At 36.8% G+C, this 20,694-nt stretch overlaps 1 protein-coding gene across 1 annotated transcript in view; it reads right to left on the bottom strand.

Moving 5' to 3' along the window:
* The window catches only part of LOC133657087 (disks large homolog 5-like), a 189,846-nt gene that overhangs the window by 2,850 nt on the left and 166,302 nt on the right, over positions 1–20,694 (bottom strand). Inside the window, exons 27-33 of the mRNA XM_062058008.1 lie at positions 13,805–13,975; positions 12,067–12,257; positions 11,852–11,995; positions 11,657–11,784; positions 6,513–6,622; positions 5,845–5,954; positions 1–4,005 (exon numbers count right to left, since the gene is read on the bottom strand). The exon at positions 1–4,005 is cut by the window's left edge and continues 2,850 nt beyond it. Coding sequence (XP_061913992.1) covers positions 3,902–4,005; positions 5,845–5,954; positions 6,513–6,622; positions 11,657–11,784; positions 11,852–11,995; positions 12,067–12,257; positions 13,805–13,975 — 958 coding nt within the window. The 3' untranslated portion in view covers positions 1–3,901. The remainder of the gene's footprint in view (positions 4,006–5,844; positions 5,955–6,512; positions 6,623–11,656; positions 11,785–11,851; positions 11,996–12,066; positions 12,258–13,804; positions 13,976–20,694) is intronic.

Below are 20,694 nucleotides of genomic sequence, written 5' to 3' on the forward strand. Positions count from 1 at the left end.
TCTCTCACATTTGACAGTTATTCTTCTTTGGGAAGACAAAAAAGTCAAAATATGAGAACAAAAATGGACATGATTAGGGAAAAATATGATTTTTTTTTTTAAACACTTTTGCAGTATTTAAAACAAATTAAATTGTCATATATTCTAACTTTACTCTGGTTAAAGTATAAAGAAAAAAGTGAATTCCACAGTAATACTAATCTGAAACTAATGTCATTTTGTGAGTACGGTATTTTTCGGACTATAAGTCGCAGTTTTTTTCATAGATTGCGACTTATACTCAGGAACGACTTATGTGTGAAATTATTAACACATTACTGTAACATATCAAATAATATTATACTCCAGTGCGACTTATATATGTTGTTTTCCTTCTTTATTATGCATTTTCGGCCAGAGCGACTTATACTCTGAAAAATACGGCACCCTTTTTTTTTCCTTACAATATTATATCTTCATTCCTATTTATCAAATAATTGTCTTTTTTCTTCTGTCATATTTGACGGTTATTTTTCTTTAAGAATAAAGGTCACTTTCCTGACAAAAAAGTCAAAATAAGAGGAAAAAAATGGACATGAATAGGGAAAAATATGATTTTTTTTTAAACACTTTTACAGTATTTAAAACAAATTCAATTGTCATATATTCAAACTTTATTCTGGTAAAAGTATAAAGAAAAAAGTGAATTTCACAGTAATACTAATCTGAAACTGATGTCATTTTGAGAGTACAAAGTCGTAATATTACGGAAATTTTTTGCAAGAATTATGTTGAAATATACTAAAATTTATCTTTTTTTTTTTTTTTAATATTTTTCTTACTGGGACTTCTTTCTCGTAACATTTTGACTTTATTCTTATAAGGGGAACAAGTCCATTTTCTAACAATAGCTGATAACTACCGTAATTTATTTACCCTTTTTCTTCTTCTTACAATATTACATCTGCATTCCTATTCATCAAATAACAATTTTCTTTTTTCTTCTCTCATATTTGACAGTTATTCTTCTTTGGGAATAAAGGTCACTTTCCTGACAAAAAAGTCAAAATATGAGGAAAAAAATGGACATGAATAGGGAAAAATATGATTTCTTTTTTTTTAACACTTACAGTGTTTAAAACAAATTAAATTCTCATATATTCTAACTTTACTCTGGTAAAAGTATAAAGAAAAAAGTGAATTTCACAGTAATACTAATCTGAAACTGATGTCATTTTGTGAGTACGGTATTTTTTGGACTATAAGTCGCAGTTTTTTTCATAGATTGCGACTTATACTCAGGAGCGACTTATGCGTGAAATTATTAACACATTACTGTAAAATATCAAATAATATTATACTCCAGTGCGACTTATATATGTTGTTTTCCTTCTTTATTATGCATTTTCGGCCGGAGCGACTTATACTCTGAAAAATACGGCACCCTTTTTTTTTCCTTACAATATTACGTCTTCATTCCTATTTATCAAATAATTTTCTTTTTTCTTCTGTCATATTTGACGGTTATTCTTCTTTGGGAATAAAGGTCACTTTCCTGACAAAAAAGTCAAAATATGAGGAAAAAAATGGACATGAATAGGGAAAAATATGATTTTTTTTAAACACTTTTACAGTATTTAAAACAAATTCAATTGTCATATATTCAAACTTTATTCTGGTAAAAGTATAAAGAAAAAAGTGAATTTCACAGTAATGCTAATCTGAAACTGATGTCATTTTGAGAGTACAAAGTTGTAATATTACGGAAATTTTTTGCAAGAATTATGTTGAAATATACTAAAATGAATCTTCTAAATATTTTTCTTACTGGGACTTCTTTCTCGTAACATTTTGACTTTATTCTTTACAGGGGGAACAAGTCCATTTTCTAACAATAGCTGATAACTACCGTCATTTTTTACCCTTTTTTTTCTTCTTACAATATTACGTCTTCATTCCTATTTATCAAATAACAATTGTCTTTTTTCTTCTGTCATATTTGACAGTTATTCTTCTTTGGGAATAAAGGTTACTTTCCTGACAAAAAAGTCAAAATATGAGGAAAAAAATGGACATGAATAGGGAAAAATATGATTTTTTTTTTAAACACTTTTACAGTATTTAAAACAAACTCAATTGTCATATATTCAAACTTTATTCTGGTAAAAGTATAAAGAAAAAAGTGAATTCCACAGTAATACTAATCTAAAACTGATGTCATTTTGTGAGTACGGTATTTTTCGGACTATAAGTCGCAGTTTTTTTCATAGATTGCGACTTATACTCAGGAGCGACTTATGTGAGAAATTATTAACACATTACTGTAAAATATCAAATAATATTATACTCCAGTGCGACTTATATATGTTGTTTTCCTTCTTTATTATGCATTTTCGGCCGGAGCGACTTATACTCTGAAAAATACGGCACCCTTTTTTTTTTCCTTACAATATTACATCTGCATTCCTATTTGTCAAATAATTGTCTTTTTTCTTCTGTCATATTTGACAGTTATTCTTCTTTGGGAATAAAGGTCACTTTCCTGACAAAAAAATCAAAATATGAGGAAAAAAATGGACATGAATAGGAAAAAATATGATTTTTTTAAAACACTTTTACAGTATTTAAAACAAATTCAATTCTCATATATTCTAACTTTATTCTGGTAAAAGTATAAAGAAAAAAGTGAATTTCACAGTAATACTAATCTTAAACTGATGTCATTTTGTGAGTACCGTATTTTTCGGACTATAAGTCGCAGTTTTTTTTCATAGTTTGGCCGGGGGTGCGACTTATACTCAGGAGCGACTTATGTGTGAAATTATTAACACTTTACCGTAAAATATCAAATCATATTATTTAGCTCATTCACGTAAGAGACTAGACGTATAAGATTTCATGGGATTTAGCGATTAGGAGTGACAGATTGTTTGGTAAACGTATAGCATGTTCTATATGTTATAGTTATTTGAATGACTCTTACCATAATATGTTACGTTAACATACCAGGCACCTTCTCAGTTGGTTATTTATGCCTCATATAACGTACACTTATTCAGCCTGTTGTTCACTATTCTTTATTTATTTTAAATTGCCTTTCAAATGTCTATTCTTGCTGTTGGCTTTTATCAAATACATTTCCCCAAAAAAATGCCACTTATACTCCAGTGCGACTTATATATGTTTTTTTCCCTTCTTTATTATGCATTTTCGGCCGGTGCGACTTATACTCCGGAGCGACTTCTACTCCGCAAAATGCGGTAGTCATAAAAATAAAGAAAACGCATTGAAATGAGGTGTGTCCAAACTTTTGGCCTGTACTGTATATAAAAAAAGGATATGATCATAAACATATAGCTGTTTATGGCACGTCGCATTTCAGACTAACGTGGGAACTTTGACTTTATTCACGACAGAATGATGTTATTCTTGTAAAATTCAAACCTTATTATCATTAAAAAGAACATTAAATACATTATTGTATTACTGTAATAGCTTTTCAATTGCAATATAACAACTTTATTCTCGTCTGTTTTTTCATTGTTTTTCAGTGCGGCCCTAGGGGTGTGTGTGTGTGTGTGTGTGTGTGTGTGTGTGTGTGTGTGTGTGTGTGCTTGATTAGTGTTAAAGTTAGTGTGCACAGGAGGTAGGGGCAAGTGGGAGACTGTTGGACAGTATAGTTAAAGAGAGTGAAAGGACGCAGATGACACACAATAAACACACACACACACACACACACTTTGGAGGCGGACACGTTGTATCACTTTGTGGCTCTTCAGTACTGACATGAAATGAGGAAAACTACACAGCAACAATTGAGATACTGTAGCTGGTTAGTGTGCCAAATGTGTGACTGGGGTTTACTTGGTGTGTCGTTGTGTGTGTGTGTGTGTGTGTGTGGGATGAGTGCTACCCTGGTCCACTAGGGGCAGCCAAGTGGAGTCCACAGGACTTTACTTTGTTCTTGATCCACTATGGTGGTGATCTGAGTGCAAATGTAAGGGAGGGAGCCGCCCTGAACGATACCTGCAAAGACACGTGCGGCATTAAGTCAACACGTGCCAACATTGATGAACACACACACACACACACACACACACACACACACACACACACACACACACACACACACACACACACACACACACACACACACACACACACACACACACACACACACACACACACACACACACACACACACACTTACATTTGTTACCTTCTTGAGACCTCCGAAAAATGCCTACATCTTTAGGACCACCCTTTCTAGATATATAAAGATTTGTATGTACAACATTAATAATATATACATACTATGCACATATTAAAAAGGTAAGCTTTTAGTTAATTATCCTCATTATTTACTTCAGGTTATTACAGTGTGTCTCTAAATACATATTTATTTATTTTTCTAAATTAATTTTGGCCTAAGGGGGCGCATTTCAATTTCCTACACACACTTGTTATTTCATATGTTGACCAGAGGGGGAGCACTTTTAAAACAAACACAGTCAAGTTGAAAAATCCCTCCTTTTTGGGACCACCCTCATTTTGATAGATTTCACCACCAGGGGTGCAAATGAGACATTCTCTATTAGATGCAATGGTTTTACGTATTGGGACCATGATTTATGTCCTAACTTGTTCACACCTCCTCATATGGACGCTACTTTTCCTTGTTGATGTCTCAAGAAGGGTAGAAATACAAGAACACACACACACACACACTCTTGTATTTGTTACCTTCTTGAGACCACCAAAAAATGCCTACCTCTTTAGAACCATTCTTTCTGGATACATAAAGATTTGTATTTACATCATTAATAATATATACATACTATGCAAATATAAAAAAGGTAAGCTTTTAGATATGTATTTGTTGTTTGTTATCGGGTTTTAATCTTTAATATTTACTTCAAGTTATTACAGTATGTCTCTTTATACATTTTTTTTAAAATTAATTTTGGCCAAAGGGGGCGCATTTCAATTTCCTACACACACTAGTTATTACATATGTTGACCAGAGGGGGAGCACTTCACATTTTTACACACACTTGTTATTTCATATGTTGGGACCACCCTCATTTTGATAGATTTCACCACCAGGGGTGCAAATGAGACATTCTCTATTAGATGCAATGGTTTTACGTATTGGGACCATGATTTATGTCATCACTTGTTCACACCTCCTCATATGGACGCTACTTTTCCTTGTTGATGTCTCAAGAAGGGTAGAAATACAAGAACGCACACACGCACACACACACACACACACACACACTCTTGTATTTGTTACCTTCTTGAGACCTCCAAAAAATGCCTACCTCTTTAGAACCATTCTTTCTGGATACATAAAGATTTGTATTTACATCATTAATAATATATACATACTATGCAAATATAAAAAAGGTAAGCTTTTAGATATGTATTTGTTGTTTGTTATCGGTTTTTAAGCTTAAATATTTACTTCAAGTTATTACAGTATGTCTCTTTATAAAAAAAATTCAAATTAATTTTGGCCAAAGGGGGCGCATTTCAATTTCCTACACACACTAGTTATTACATATGTTGACCAGAGGGGGAGCACTTCACATTTTTACACACACTTGTTATTTCATATGTTGGGACCACCCTCATTTTGATGGATTTCACCACCAGGGGTGCAAATGAGACATTCTCTATTAGATGCAATGGTTTTACATATTGGGACATTAATTTATGTCCTCACTTGTTCACACCTCCTCATATGGACGCTACTTTTCCTTGTTGATGTCTCAAGAAGGGTAAAAATACAAGAACACACACACACACACACACACACACACACACACACACACACACACACACACACACACACACACACACCTGTGAAGAACTTGCTGTAGTCCTGCTCGATCTTCTGCGCACTTTCAAACTGCTCCTTGGAATGTTTCTGAGAGACTTTATCCCGCAGGTACACAGGATCTTTCTGCTCCCTGTGGAAGGTTCAAGTACATGTGACTCCCAAACATCATTCTCTACGTGACCAATAATTACTAGTTTCTATGTAACTGTTTTTATATTGTTTTACTTTCTTTTTTATTCAAGAAAATGTTTTTAATTTATTTATCTTATTTTATTTTTTTTAAAAGTACCTTATCTTCACCATACCTGGTTGTCCAAATTAGGCATAATAATGTGTTGATTCCACGACTGTATATATCGGTATCGGTATCGGTAATTAAGAGTTGGATATCGGCAAAAAGCCATTATCGGACATCCCTAATTAACAGTAAATGAACCAGTAGATTAATAATTCATTTTCTACCACTTGTCCCTCATAATTTTGAGAAAATAATAGAATGGGAAATGACACAATATGTTACTGCATATGTCAGCAGCTAAATTAGGAGCCTTTCTTTGCTTACTTACTACTAAAGGACAAGTTGTCTTGTATGTTCACTATTTTATTTAAGGACAAACTTGCAATAATAAACATATGTTTAATGTACCCCGGTGCGGCCCTGTGTACAAACAAAAATTTCCCCACTTACTTGATCTGCTTGGCGTTTTTGTAGCGCACAAAGACGACAATAGGATAAATGTGAACGCTGTGCAGTCTCTCGATGGCGTGCGGAGCGATGTCCAGCAAACAGTGACAACCCTGCAGTGGAAAACAATCACAACCCGTAAGACCTAAAACCTAAAAAAAATAAAAATATTTGACCTTTCAGATGTTGTTGTAGGAGGCATTAAAAGCAGAAATTGAAGAGTAAAAAAATAAATAAATGTACACTACCGTTCAAAAGTTTGGGGTCACCCAAACAATTTTGTGGAATAGCCTTCATTTCTAAGAACAAGAATAGACTGTCGAGTTTCAGATGAAAGTTCTCTTTTTCTGGCCATTTTGAGCGTTTAATTGACCCCACAAATGTGATGCTCCAGAAACTCAATCTGCTCAAAGGAAGGTCAGTTTTGTAGCTTCTGTAACGAGCTAAACTGTTTTCAGATGTGTGAACATGATTGCACAAGGGTTTTCTAATCATCAATTAGCCTTCTGAGCCAATGAGCAAACACATTGTACCATTAGAACACTGGAGTGATAGTTGCTGGAAATGGGCCTCTATACACCTATGTAGATATTGCACCAAAAACCAGACATTTGCAGCTAGAATAGTCATTTACCACATTAGCAATGTATAGAGTGTATTTCTTTAAAGTTAAGACTAGTTTAAAGTTATCTTCATTGAAAAGTACAGTGCTTTTCCTTCCAAAATAAGGACATTTCAATGTGACCCCAAACTTTTGAACGGTAGTGTATATGTATGTTTTTAGAGAAATGTTGTAATATTGCAACATTGGGCTTTGATGGGAGCATCATTTCTGTATTTGTACTCACGTTGTCTGAACAACTAAGGGTTCATTTGCAGGGTTGATTGCTTACTTAGCCCCATAACGGTATATACCGGGGGTCGGCAACCCGCGGCTCTAGATGCGGCTCTTTAGCGCCGCCCTAGTGGCTCTCTGGAGCTTTTTCAAAAATGTATGAAAAATGGAAAAAGATGAGGGGAAAAAAAATTTTTTTTTGTTTTAATATGGTTTGTGTAGGAGGACAAACATGACACAAACCTCCCTAATTGTTATAAATCACACTGTTTATATTAAACATGCTTCACTGATTCTAATATTTGGCGAGCGCCGTTTTGTCCTACTAATTTTGGCGGTCCTTGAACTCACCGTATTTTGTTTACATGTACAACTTTCTCCGACTTTCTAGGACGTGTTTTATGCCACTTCTTTTTCTGTCTCATTTTGTCCACCAAACTTTTAATGTTGTGCGTGAATGCACAAAGGTGAGTTTTGTTGATGTTATTGACTTGTGTGAAGTGCTAATCAGACATATTTGGTCACTGCATGACTGCAGGCTAATCGATGCTAACATGCTATTTAGGCTAGCTATATGTACATATTGCATTATTATGCCTCATTTGTAGGTATATTTGAGCTCATTTAGTTTCCTTTAAGTACTCTTAATTCAATTTATATCTCATGACACACTATCTGTATGTAATATGGCTTTTAATTTTTTGAGGCTCCAGACAGATTTGTTTTTGTATTTTTGCTCCAATATGGCTCTTTCAACATTTTGGGTTGCCGACTCCTGGTATATACCAATAATAATAATCACACATTAGTTATATTTTCATGAAGTCATCGATTACAAATATAAAAAATATGAAACAAAATATAACTCTTAAAAAACGCTTTTTCTCCCTCATTTTTTCTTTTCATGACATCGGTCATGAAGACTTTCATTGGTGGTGAAAGTCCTAAAAACAGTCCCTGTCGTCTGTAAAACGTATGTAGAATGTATACTATCCATGTATGGAGAAAATACTCCAGGCAGTGATGTAGTGGAGGGAATACAACCTGTTTGAGCCCACTGCAACAAGCCAGCTATTTTGACTACCACATTCACCCAGTGTTGTATAATTGCAACAATTATATAACAAGCTCTAAATGAAATTTGATGCATCTGTTCCACAATAACTGCATATGTACATGCTCTAGACCAGGGGTGTCCAAAGTGCGGCCCGGGGGCCATTTGCGGCCCACAGCTAATTGTTTACCGGCCCGCCACACATTCTGGAAATGCTATTGCAAAAAAAAAATTAAAAAAAAGAACATTACAAAAAGTGGAATGAGATGAAATCTAACGAGAAAAAGTTGCAACGTTGACACAAAGCTGCCATGCAGGCTGTTTTTTTTTCTTGTCTTTCTTTATTTTTATTTTTTTTGCCATTGCTCCAAAAAAATAAATAATGACAAAAAATCCATGTCGTAATGAATTCTTTTCAAGGCTCCAATTACTTCAAATATTTCACTTTAAAATGTTTTATGTGGTAAATATTGCATATATTGTATAGTTGCCATATAAAAACATCAAAGTTTTCTTTGACAAAAGAAATAGTTAGAATAGTTATAGTTCAATCAATCAATCAATCAATGTTTATTTATATAGCCCTAAATCACAAGTGTCTCAAAGGGCTGTACAAGCCACAACGACATCCTCGGTACAGAGCCCACATACGTTCAAACGTAAAATGGACAGATTAATCTGAAGTTGATCTCGTAACTTAAGTGTTGAAAGTAAAAGAAAAACCTAATAAAAATGTATCACTTTATGAGTGGGGCACCTTTTGGATCCCAAATATATTTAGTGGTATTTTATTTATCTTTTCACTGTGATTACTCAAAAATATAAAATAATTAAAATCAATGGTGTCCTGCATTATTGATCTTTTAGGGCTCTAATTACTAAATACTGCATATTTCAGTTTTACTATAAAAAAACAAAGTTGTTTTTGACAGAAAAGCCATAAAACATTTTTTTTTTTTTTTACTTTATATCAACTTAAAGTTGATATAGAGATTTACTGTAAGCGTTAAATAATAACAAAAAAATAATAATTTGACTTATTTTTAACATTTTAATGACTGAGACCCTTTATGGTCCCCGGGACTCCTAAAGGTAAAATAAATAAAAAATCCATATATTTTGTTATGGTTTGAAAATGAAAAATATCAAAATGGCTCCCACATGCTTTAATTTTTCCGTGTGCGGCCCTCAGTGGAAAAAGTTTGGACACCCCTGCTATAGACATTGTAATAACAACCAAAAAATAAATAAAAGACATGTTAATTACTTGAATCTGATGAATCCAGTCCAATGAAACAAATAGATTTGTTCGAAGTGTGAGTTCATGGCCAGAAGGCGTTACTTATAAACAAATGTACGATCCAATAGCCTTGTGAGACTGAACAATAGGACCCAATGACTATGTAAATGTGGTAAAAAAATAAAAAAATATATAACAGATTGTTTTTTAGGATGGTTAAAGGCCTACTGAAATGATTTTTATTTATTTAAACGGGAATAGCAGATCCATTCTATGTGTCATACTTGATCATTTCGCGATATTGCCATATTTTTGCTGAAAGGATTTAGTAGAGAAAATCAACGATAAAGTTCGCAACTTTTGCTCGCTGATAAAAAAAAAGCCTTGCCTGTAGCGGAAGTAGCGTGACGTCACAGGAGCTAGTATTCCTCACAATTCCCCGTTGTTTACAATGCAGCGAGAGAGATTCGGACCGAGAAAGTGACGATTACCCCATTAATTTGAGCGAGGATGAAAGATTCGTAGATGAGGAACGTTACAGTGAAGGACTTGAGAGGCAGTGAAGGACGTATCTTTTTTCGCTCTGACCGTAACTTAGGTACAAGCTGGCTCATTGGATTCCACACTCTCCTTTTTCTATTGTGGATCACGGATTTGTATTTTAAACCACCTGGGATACTATATCCTCTTGAAAATGAGAGTCGAGAACGCGAAATGGACATTCACAGTGACTTTTATCTCCACGACAATATATCGGCGAAATGCTTTAGCTACGAGCTAACGTGATAGCATCGTGCTTAAACTGCATATAGAAACAAAAAAATAAACCCCTGACTGGAAGGATAGATAGAAAATCAACAATACTATTAAACCGTGGACATATAAATACACGGTTAATGCTTTCCAGGCTGGCGAAGGTTAACAATGCTGTGCTAACGACGCCATTGAAGCTAACTTAGCAACTTAGCAACGGGACCTCACAGAGCTATGCTAAAAACATTAGCTCTCCACCTACGCCAGCCAGCCCTCATCTACTCATCAACACCCGTGCTCACCTGCGTTCCAGCGATCGGCAGAAGGACGAAGGACTTCACCCGATGCGTTTGGCGGCCCGGAGACGTAGGAAGTCAAGGTGAGGTCGGCGGCTAGCGCGGCTAGCACGGCTAGCGCTCCAACAAAGTCCTCCTGGTTGTGTTGCTGTAGTCTGCTGCTAATACACCGATCCCACCTACAACTGTCTTCTTTGCAGCCTTCATTGTTCATTAAACAAATTGCAAAAGATGTCCAGAATACTGTGGAATTATGAAATGAAAACAGAGCTTTTTGTATAGGATTCTACGGTGTACCATAACTTCCGTTACTCTGACTTCGTAACGCGCATACGTCATCATACCGCGACGTTTCAGCCGGATATTTCCCGGGAAGTTTTAAATGTCACTTTATAAGTTAAGCGGCAAGCATCGGCTAGGCGTAGTAAGTAGTCCTTGTTGTGTTGCTGTAAGTATTGTACTTAGCCGCTAATACACCGATCGATCCCACCTACAACGTTCTTCTTTGCAGCCTCCATTGTTCATTAAACAAATTGCAAAAGATTCACCAACACAGATGTCCAGAATACTGTGGAATTTTGTCGAAGAAAACAAGAGGTTTTTGTATCGGGTCGATGGGGTACAACCACTTCCGTGGATTTTGTGACGTCACGCGCATAAATCATATCCAAAGGAGTTTTTCAACCGGAAGTGTGGCGGGAATTTTAAAATGTCACTTTATAAGTTAACCCGGCCGTATTGGCATGTGTTGCAATGTTAAGATTTCATCATTGATATATAAACTATCAGACTGCGTGGTCGGTAGTAGTGGCTTTCAGTAGGCCTTTTTAAAGGTAACGTTGTCATTTTACAACAAGGGGTGTTACAGGGTTAAGTCGTACATAGTGACTTTTAGATAAAGCAGTATAAGAACCTTATCGCGAACACAAACGCACGGCACTTTTTTTTTCATCAGATAACATCAAATACCTTCTCTGTTATTTCCTTTATCGAGGCAACGGTGGTCACGTCAAAATGGCCGCTGCGGCGCTTGTAGTCGATAAAGAGGCAGTCTTTGACGCCTCGCTCGATGGCTTGTTGGGACGCTTTCATGACCTCTGCAGACAAATGAGTTACAAGGTCACATTTGTGCAGGATGAATAGGCAGGATAAGAAAAAACGGACCTAGCAGACATCTGCAGAACTTCCCCGGAGACTCTTTGACTAACATCTCCTTGATGGGGTCTGTCAGCGGCCCCAGGACCAGCACCGGTCGAGGAGAGGCGCACTCCACCTTCTGGACCCTCTGGTACGCCAAGCTCACGCAGTCTGCACGCAAGTCATGTAACCTTTGAAGGGTGAGCCGGGAAAAACGCGTCCAATGCGTGTCCGATATTCACCTTCCAGGAAGGGGATGGAGTCGGTGCTGATGGCGTCCAAAGCCACCATTTCTTTACTGTCTTTGGAGCTGCTGCGCTTGTGTTTCTGCTTCCTCCTGAAGAACGATCGACGGGCGGCGGCGGACAGCGTCTTGCCGGAGTCTTCCTTCATTTCCGTCATGCTGTGTCGGCGGTAAAACTCTTGGTCCATCCTACAACATCGGAGGTTGTGTTACCTTGACAATCAATCTGAATTGCGATCTGCAGGACCACCACTGTGGTTGAAGGCATTCTTCAACTGGTATAAAAGTCGTTCAACAAAAACTCCAACAATAAGCTCAGCTAAAATGTTCTAACTGGTCTTTTGGATAATATGCTTCAAACAATTAGATCAGTGGTTCTTAACCTGGGTTCGATCGAACCCTAGGGGTTCTGTGAGTCGGCCTCAGGGGTTCGGCGGAGCCTCCGCCGCGGAGGTCAAGACACACCCGACTCATTGTATAAATAAAGACTTCGGTCTTATATTTGGAAAAAAAAAAAAAAAAAAAAAAAATTTTCACTAAAGAAGGGTTCGGTGAATGCGCATATGAAAACGGCGGGGTTTGGTAGCTCCAACAAGGTTAAGAACCACTGTACTAGAGTCTGTGAACATTGCTCCAAAGTCAGGGTTTTTTGTTGATTTAATGTGCATACAAAAGTAAACATTGACAGGTGCAAAGGCAGCAATATATGATAAAACAGGACGGCAGCTAAAGAAGGACTTCCCTATTCATCCCCAAAAAAACCCGCCAGCTGACTTTTGTCATAATTTTGCCAAGTAAAATTCCGATTATTATTATTATAATATTGCCAAAATGTTAAAGTTTTCTTAAAATATATATATATATATATATTTTTTTTTTTTCTCCTATAAATAAATAAATAACTAAATATATATATATATATATATATATATATATATATATATATATATATATATATATATATATATATATATATATATATATATATATATATATATATATATATATATATATATATGTCCGATATATGCGTTAAAATGTAATATCGGAAATTATCGGTATCGTTTTTTTTTTATTATCGGTATCAGGTTTTTTTTGTTTTTTTTATTAAATCAACATAAAAAACACAAGATGCACTTACAATTAGTGCAGCAACCCAAAAAACCTACCTCCCCCTTTTACACAAAAGTTTTGTTTCTTTCTGTTATTAATATTCTGGTTCCTACATTATATATCAATATATATCAATACAGTCTGCAAGGGATACAGTCCGTAAGCACACATGATTGTGCGTGCTGCTGGTCCACTAATAGTACTAACCTTTAACAGTTAATGTTACTCATTTTCATTAATTACTAGTTTCTATGTAACTGTTTTTATATTGTTTTACTTTCTTTTTTATTCAAGAATTTTTTTTTAATTTATTTATCTTATTTTATTTCATAATTTTTTTTTAAAAGTACCTTATCTTCACCATACCTGGTTGTCCAAATTAGACATAATAATGTGTTAATTCCACGACTGTATATATCGGTATCGGTTGATATCGGTATCGGTAATTAAAGAGTTGGACAATATCGGAATATCGGATATCGGCAAAAAGCCATTATCGGACATCCCTAATATATATATATATATTTAAATATATATAGAGCGGTACCAGCTGCAGCATCCACCAGTTCAAGAAGAATAAATAAAAGTAGTGTGGTAAAGCGTGCAGTGCGTTCTCCACCCACATGTACTTGCTGGGGATCTGTCCCCTCTGGATCTGCTGTGCGTTCTCATCCAGCTGCCAGGCCATCCACGTCCCGAAGCTGCCCTTTGGTAACGACTCATCCACGTACAGGATGTCATCCTTCTTGAACGTCAGGTCCCCCTCGGCCTCCCCCACGCGCTCGTAAAGCGCTCTGGAGGCAGAGAGACAGAGATGGACGGCGAGGTATGAGAGAGCATAAAGTCGATGAGGCGGTAGGAGGAGGCGACGTGTCCCACGGCAGAGTTTGGCGGGGGAACAAGATAACAACAAAATAATCATGGAAGAAGAAGAAGGTGTGAACAGAACTTGCTGGGGTTCCACTGGAGGCTCGTAAGTCATCCCCGAGCAGCCTATCTGTGGCAGGCAAGCGGGCTGAGGGTATTTACTGCACATGACATCAGCAGCTCCATTGCCTATATGACAAGTGACTGCAGCAGCTGCTGCAACTAGCCCTCCCCGTCCTCTAAATTACACCAACAACAACAAAACCTGACTTTAAGACAATTCTGCAGCTGCCATGTACAGTACATGGAACCTCAATATTTTAAACACGCTAAAGATTGTATCATTTGGAGTTTTACCAGATTAGAATCCTAAAGCCTTGTTCACACTGCAGGTCAATTCGTATTTTTTGACGTCAGTGTGAACAGTGCAATTCCGAATTTTGTATATCCGACCCAGGGGCCGTACTTATCAAGCTTCTTAGAGTGCCATTTTACACTTAAGTCCTGAGAATTTGCGAAATTTAGTCCTACTCTCAAACTTAAGAATAAAAGCTTTTTATCAACGTTCTTAAGTCTAAGAATCACTCCTACTCTCCACGATATTTAAGAGACCTTCAGAGGTGTCTTAAGTGGTTAGGAGTTGCCAGCAGGGGATGGCACTGAGGCGAGAGAGACGTGCGCGAACGTTCAGGGAACGGAACAATGTTTTTTTCTTTTTTTTATGACGAGCAGCTGATCAAACGGTATCGTTTAGACAGAGCGGATATTATTTTTGTCACAGATTTAATACTTTTCGATTCCTTGTTGATTTCTGCATGTGTCTACAGTGGGCTAGTATATATAGAGCCACCCACACCAGTTTCAAATGAGTTGCCTAATTAATGAATTGGAAAGAAAATGTTATGACAGTAGCGTATGTGTGTGGCCGTGAGGTGAGTGACGTCAGTGAGTGTGTGGGCGATAGAAGAGAGGGAGCGGTAGCGTGAGTGCCGGCGGGGACTAGTTTGTTTTGTATTATTTTGTAGTTTATTGTCAAAATATACACTCCCATTGTCCACTTAAATATTTCCAAGATATTAGACAACGGATTCCCTTCCGTGATTGGTCATTTCTATGGACACAGAAATGACGTCACCTAAAATTCCGTTTACGGCACATAGTAATGTCGTAATTCAGCTCTGAGTGTGACACTTAAGATTCAGTCCTACACTTCGCTGAAAGTGTGAGTAAGACGCTTGATAACTAACTTTTAAGTGCAGCTTTCAGCGAAGAATTGATTTACTCTTAAGTCAACTCTTAGCAGACTTCTTAGGAGTAATTCTAAGAAGCTTGATAAGTACGGCCCCAGGTCTCTTTCGTACGTGGAAATAAATTGGTTATGTATGCAATGCGTCCTCGATGTGAACGCTCCGGTCGCATTCATCCCAAACGTCATCAAAGAGGGATAAGAGTCATGAATATTCGCCAGAATAGACGGTTATAAAATAAATAGTTGACAACGGAGCAGAAAACAAAGGAAAATAATATTGTCAGAATAATTGTATCTAAGTCAGGGGTCACCAACCTTTTTGAAAGCAAGAGCTACTTCTTGGGTAGTGATTAATGCGAAGGGCTACCAGTTTGATACACACTTAAATAAATTGCCGGAAATAGCCAATTTGCTCAATTTGCCTTTAACTCTATGTTGTTATGAATAATTAATGATATTTACACTTAAATGAATGGTTTAAAAGAGAAGAAAACACGAAAAAAAATGACAATTAAATTTTGATACATAGTTTATCTTCAATTTCGACTCTCTAAAATTCAAAATTCAACCGAAAAAAAGAAGAGAAAAACTAGCTAATTCGAATCTTTTTGAAAAAATTAAAAAAATAATTTATGGAACATCATTAGTAATTTTTCCTGATTAAGATTAATTTTAGAATTTTGATGACATATTTTAAATAGGTTAAAATCCAATCTGCACTTTGTTAGAATATAGAACAAATTGGACCAAGCTATATTTCTAACAAAGACAAATCATTATTTCTTCTAGATTTTCCAGAACAAAAATTTTAAAAGAAATTCAAAAGACTTTGAAATAAGTGTTAAATTTGATTCTACAGATTTTCTAGATTTGCCAGAATAATTTTTTTGAATTTTAATCATAATAAGTTTGAAGAAATATTTCACAAATATTCTTTGTCGAAAAAAACAGAAGCTAAAATGAAGAATTAAATTGAAATGTATTTATTATTCTTTACAATAAAAATAAAAGAATTTACTTGAACATTGATTTAAATTGTCAGGAAAGAAGAGGAAGGAATTGAAAAGGTCAAAAGGTATATGTGTTTAAAAATCCTAAAATCATTTTTAAGGTTGGATTTTTTTCTCTAAAATTGTCTTTCTGAAAGTTATGAGAAGCAAAGTAAAAAAATTAATGAATTTATTTAAACAAGTGAAGACCAAGTCTTTAAAATATTTTCTTGGATTTTCAAATTCTATTTGAGTTTTGTCTCTCTTAGAATTAAAAATGTTGGGCAAAGCGAGACCAGCTTGCTAGTAAATAAATACAATTTAAAAAATAGAGGCAGCTCACTGGTAAGTGCTGCTATTTGAGCTATTTTTAGAACAGGCCAGCGGGCTACTCATCTGGTCCTTACGGGCTACCTGGTGCCCGCGGGCACCGCGTTGGTGACCCCTGATCTAAGTTATCACTAAACTTTGTGTTGCCATGAGTTCCCGGCGAGAAGACAAAAAGCTGTCTTTGATCCTACCAATAAGCAGGCTTGTGAAACTCCACTGTGTAGGATGGGGAGCAACATGAAGGTGTTCTGTTTCTTTGATGTATTGTAATTCACAGAAAGATTTTGTCTTGACCCGAGAACTGCAAAGCGGAGAGGAAGCAGGACCAGACTCCCCTCCAGGCGACCTTTTCTTTGAACTCTTTTACGACCTTTTCTTTGAACCGACCTTTTCTTTGAACGGTTTTGTAATCAAAGGCGATGGCTGTTTACGACCCCCGTCCCTTTAGAAACAGCTGTTGCCATGTAATCAGGGAAAGTCCAAATAAAAGAGGAGACGTACAATCTTTCGTCCAGGCGTTTCTCCTCAATTGAGCCAAATTGAATTTTTGGCATCTTATTTGTCCAGTTTCCATACTCATTATTGTGGCCAAACAGCTCAATTTTTGTTTCATCTGACATCACATGGACAAAGATAAGACCTTCTGGAGGAAAGTTCTGTGGTCGGATGAAAAATAAATAAATTGGCCACAATACCCAGCAATATTTTTTAGAGGAGAAAAGGTGAGGCCTTTAATCCCAGGAACACCATCCCTACCGTCAAGCATGGTGGTGGTAGTATTATGCTCTGGGCCTGTTTCTATTTTTGTTCTTAGAAATGAAGGCTATTCCACAAAATTGTTTGGGTGACCCCAAACTTTTGAACGGTAGTGTATATCAGTATCGGTGGATATCTGAATCGGTAATTAAGAGTTGGACAATATCGGAATATATGGGCAAAAAAGCCATTATCGGACATCTCTAATCAAAATAATCCTGATGATTATTTTTGCCATAATCGTCCAGTTCTATGCCAAATATTGCGGCTTCCTACTTCGTGGGAATTCATTTATCGCGGTCGCGTCCGGACCCAATTAGCAACAACAAACGAGTTGAGCAACAACAAACAGTTGAGCTCGTTACAGAAGCTACAAAACGGACCTTCCTTTGAGCAGATTGAGTTTCTGGAGCGTCACATTTGTGGGGTCAATTAAACGCTCATAATGGCCAGAAAAAGAGAACGTTCATCTGAAACTCGACAGTCTATTCTTGTTCTTAGAAATGAAGGCTATTCCACTAAATTGTTTGGGTGACCCCAAACTTTTGAACGGTAGTGTATATCAGTATCGGTGGATATCTGAATCGGTAATTAAGAGTTGGACAATATCGGAATATCGGATATGGGCAAAAAAGCCATTATCGGACATCTCTAATCAAAATAATCGTGATGATTATTTTTGCCATAATCGTCCAGTTCTATGCCAAATATTGCGCCTTCCTACTTGGTGGGAATTAATTTATCGCGGTCGCGTCCGGACCCAATTAGCAACAACAAACGAGTTGAGCAACAACAAACAGTTGAGCTCGTTACAGAAGCTACAAAACGGACCTTCCTTTGAGCAGGTTGAGTTTCTGGAGCATCACATTTGTGGGGTCAATTAAACGCTCAAAATGGCCAGAAAAAGAGAACGTTCATCTGAAACTCGACAGTCTATTCTTGTTCTTAGAAATGAAGGCTATTCCACTAAATTGTTTGGGTGACCCCAAACTTTTGAACGGTAGTGTATATCAGTATCGGTTGATATCTGAATCGGTAATTAAGAGTTGGACAATATCGGAATATATGGGCAAAAAAGCCATTATCGGACATCTCTAATCAAAATAATGGTGATGATTATTTTTGCCATAATCGTCCAGTTCTATGCCAAACATTGCGGCTTCCTACTTCGTGGGAATTTATTTATCGCGGTCGCGTCCGGACCCAATTAGCAACAACAAACGAGTTGAGCAACAACAAACAGTTGAGCTCGTTACAGAAGCTACAAAACTGACCTTCCTTTGAGCAGATTGAGTTTCTGGAGCATCACATTTGTGGGCTCAATTAAACGCTCAAAATGGCCAGAAAAAGAGAACTTTCATCTGAAACTCGACAGTCTATTCTTGTTCTTAGAAATGAAGGCTATTCCACAAAATTGTTTGGGTGACCCCAAACTTTTGAACGGTAGTGTATATCAGTATCGGTGGATATCTGAATCGGTAATTAAGAGTTGGACAATATTAGAATATCGGATATGGGCAAAAAAGCCATTATCGGACATCTCTAATCAAAATAATCCTGATGATTATTTTTGCCATAATCGTCCAGTTCTATGCCAAACATTGCGGCTTCCTACTTCGTGGGAATTTATTTATCGCGGTCGCGTCCGGACCCAATTAGCAACAACAAACGAGTTGAGCAACAACAAACAGTTGAGCTCGTTACAGAAGCTACAAAACTGACCTTCCTTTGAGCAGATTGAGTTTCTGGAGCATCACATTTGTGGGCTCAATTAAACGCTCAAAATGGCCAGAAAAAGAGAACTTTCATCTGAAACTCGACAGTCTATTCTTGTTCTTAGAAATGAAGGCTATTCCACTAAATTGTTTGGGTGACCCCAAACTTTTGAACGGTAGTGTATATCAGTATCGGTTGATATCTGAATCGGTAATTAAGAGTTGGACAATATCGGAATATCGGATATGGGCAAAAAAGCCATTATCGGACATCTCTAATCAAAATAATCGTGATGATTATTTTTGCCATAATCGTCCAGTTCTATGCCAAACATTGCGGCTTCCTACTTCGTGGGAATTTATTTATCGCGGTCGCGTCCGGACCCAATTAGCAACAACAAACGAGTTGAGCAACAACAAACAGTTGAGCTCGTTACAGAAGCTACAAAACTGACCTTCCTTTGAGCAGATTGAGTTTCTGGAGCATCACATTTGTGGGCTCAATTAAACGCTCAAAATGGCCAGAAAAAGAGAACTTTCATCTGAAACTCGACAGTCTATTCTTGTTCTTAGAAATGAAGGCTATTCCACTAAATTGTTTGGGTGACCCCAAACTTTTGAACGGTAGTGTATATCAGTATCGGTTGATATCTGAATCGGTAATTAAGAGTTGGACAATATCGGAATATCGGATATGGGCAAAAAAGCCATTATCGGACATCTCTAATCAAAATAATCGTGATGATTATTTTTGCCATAATCGTCCAGTTCTATGCCAAATATTGCGGCTTCCTACTTCGTGGGAATTCATTTATCGCGGTCGCGTCCGGACCCAATTAGCAGCAACAAACGAGTTGAGCAACAACAAACAGTTGAGCTCGTTACAGAAGCTACAAAACTGACCTTCCTTTGAGCAGATTGAGTTTCTGGAGCATCACATTTGTGGGGTCAATTAAACGCTCAAAATGGCCAGAAAAAGAGAACTTTCATCTGAAACTCGACAGTCTATTCTTGTTCTTAGAAATGAAGGCTATTCCACAAAATTGTTTGGGTGACCCCAAACTTTTGAACGGTAGTGTATATCAGTATCGGTTGATATCTGAATCGGTAATTAAGAGTTGGACAATATCGGAACATCGGATATGGGCAAAAAAGCCATTATCGGACATCTCTAATCAAAATAATCCTGATGATTATTTTTGCCATAATCGTCCAGTTCTATGCCAAATATCGCGCCTTCCTACTTCGTGGGAATTCATTTATCGCGGTCGCGTCCGGACCCAATTAGCAACAACAAACGAGTTGAGCAACAACAAACAGTTCAGCTCGTTACAGAAGCTACAAAACTGACCTTCCTTTGAGCAGATTGAGTTTCTGGAGCATCACATTTGTGGGGTCAATTAAACGCTCATAATGGCCAGAAAAAGAGAACTTTCATCTGAAACTCGACAGTCTATTCTTGTTCTTAGAAAGGAAGGCTATTCCACAAAATTGTTTGGGTGACCCCAAACTTTTGAACGGTAGTGTATATCAGTATCGGTTGATATCTGAATCGGTAATTAAGAGTTGGACAATATCGGAATATCGGATACGGGCAAAAAAGCCAT

The sequence above is a fragment of the Entelurus aequoreus genome, linkage group LG09 (genome assembly GCF_033978785.1).
Source record: "Entelurus aequoreus isolate RoL-2023_Sb linkage group LG09, RoL_Eaeq_v1.1, whole genome shotgun sequence".
NCBI classification, from domain to species: domain Eukaryota; kingdom Metazoa; phylum Chordata; class Actinopteri; order Syngnathiformes; family Syngnathidae; genus Entelurus; species Entelurus aequoreus.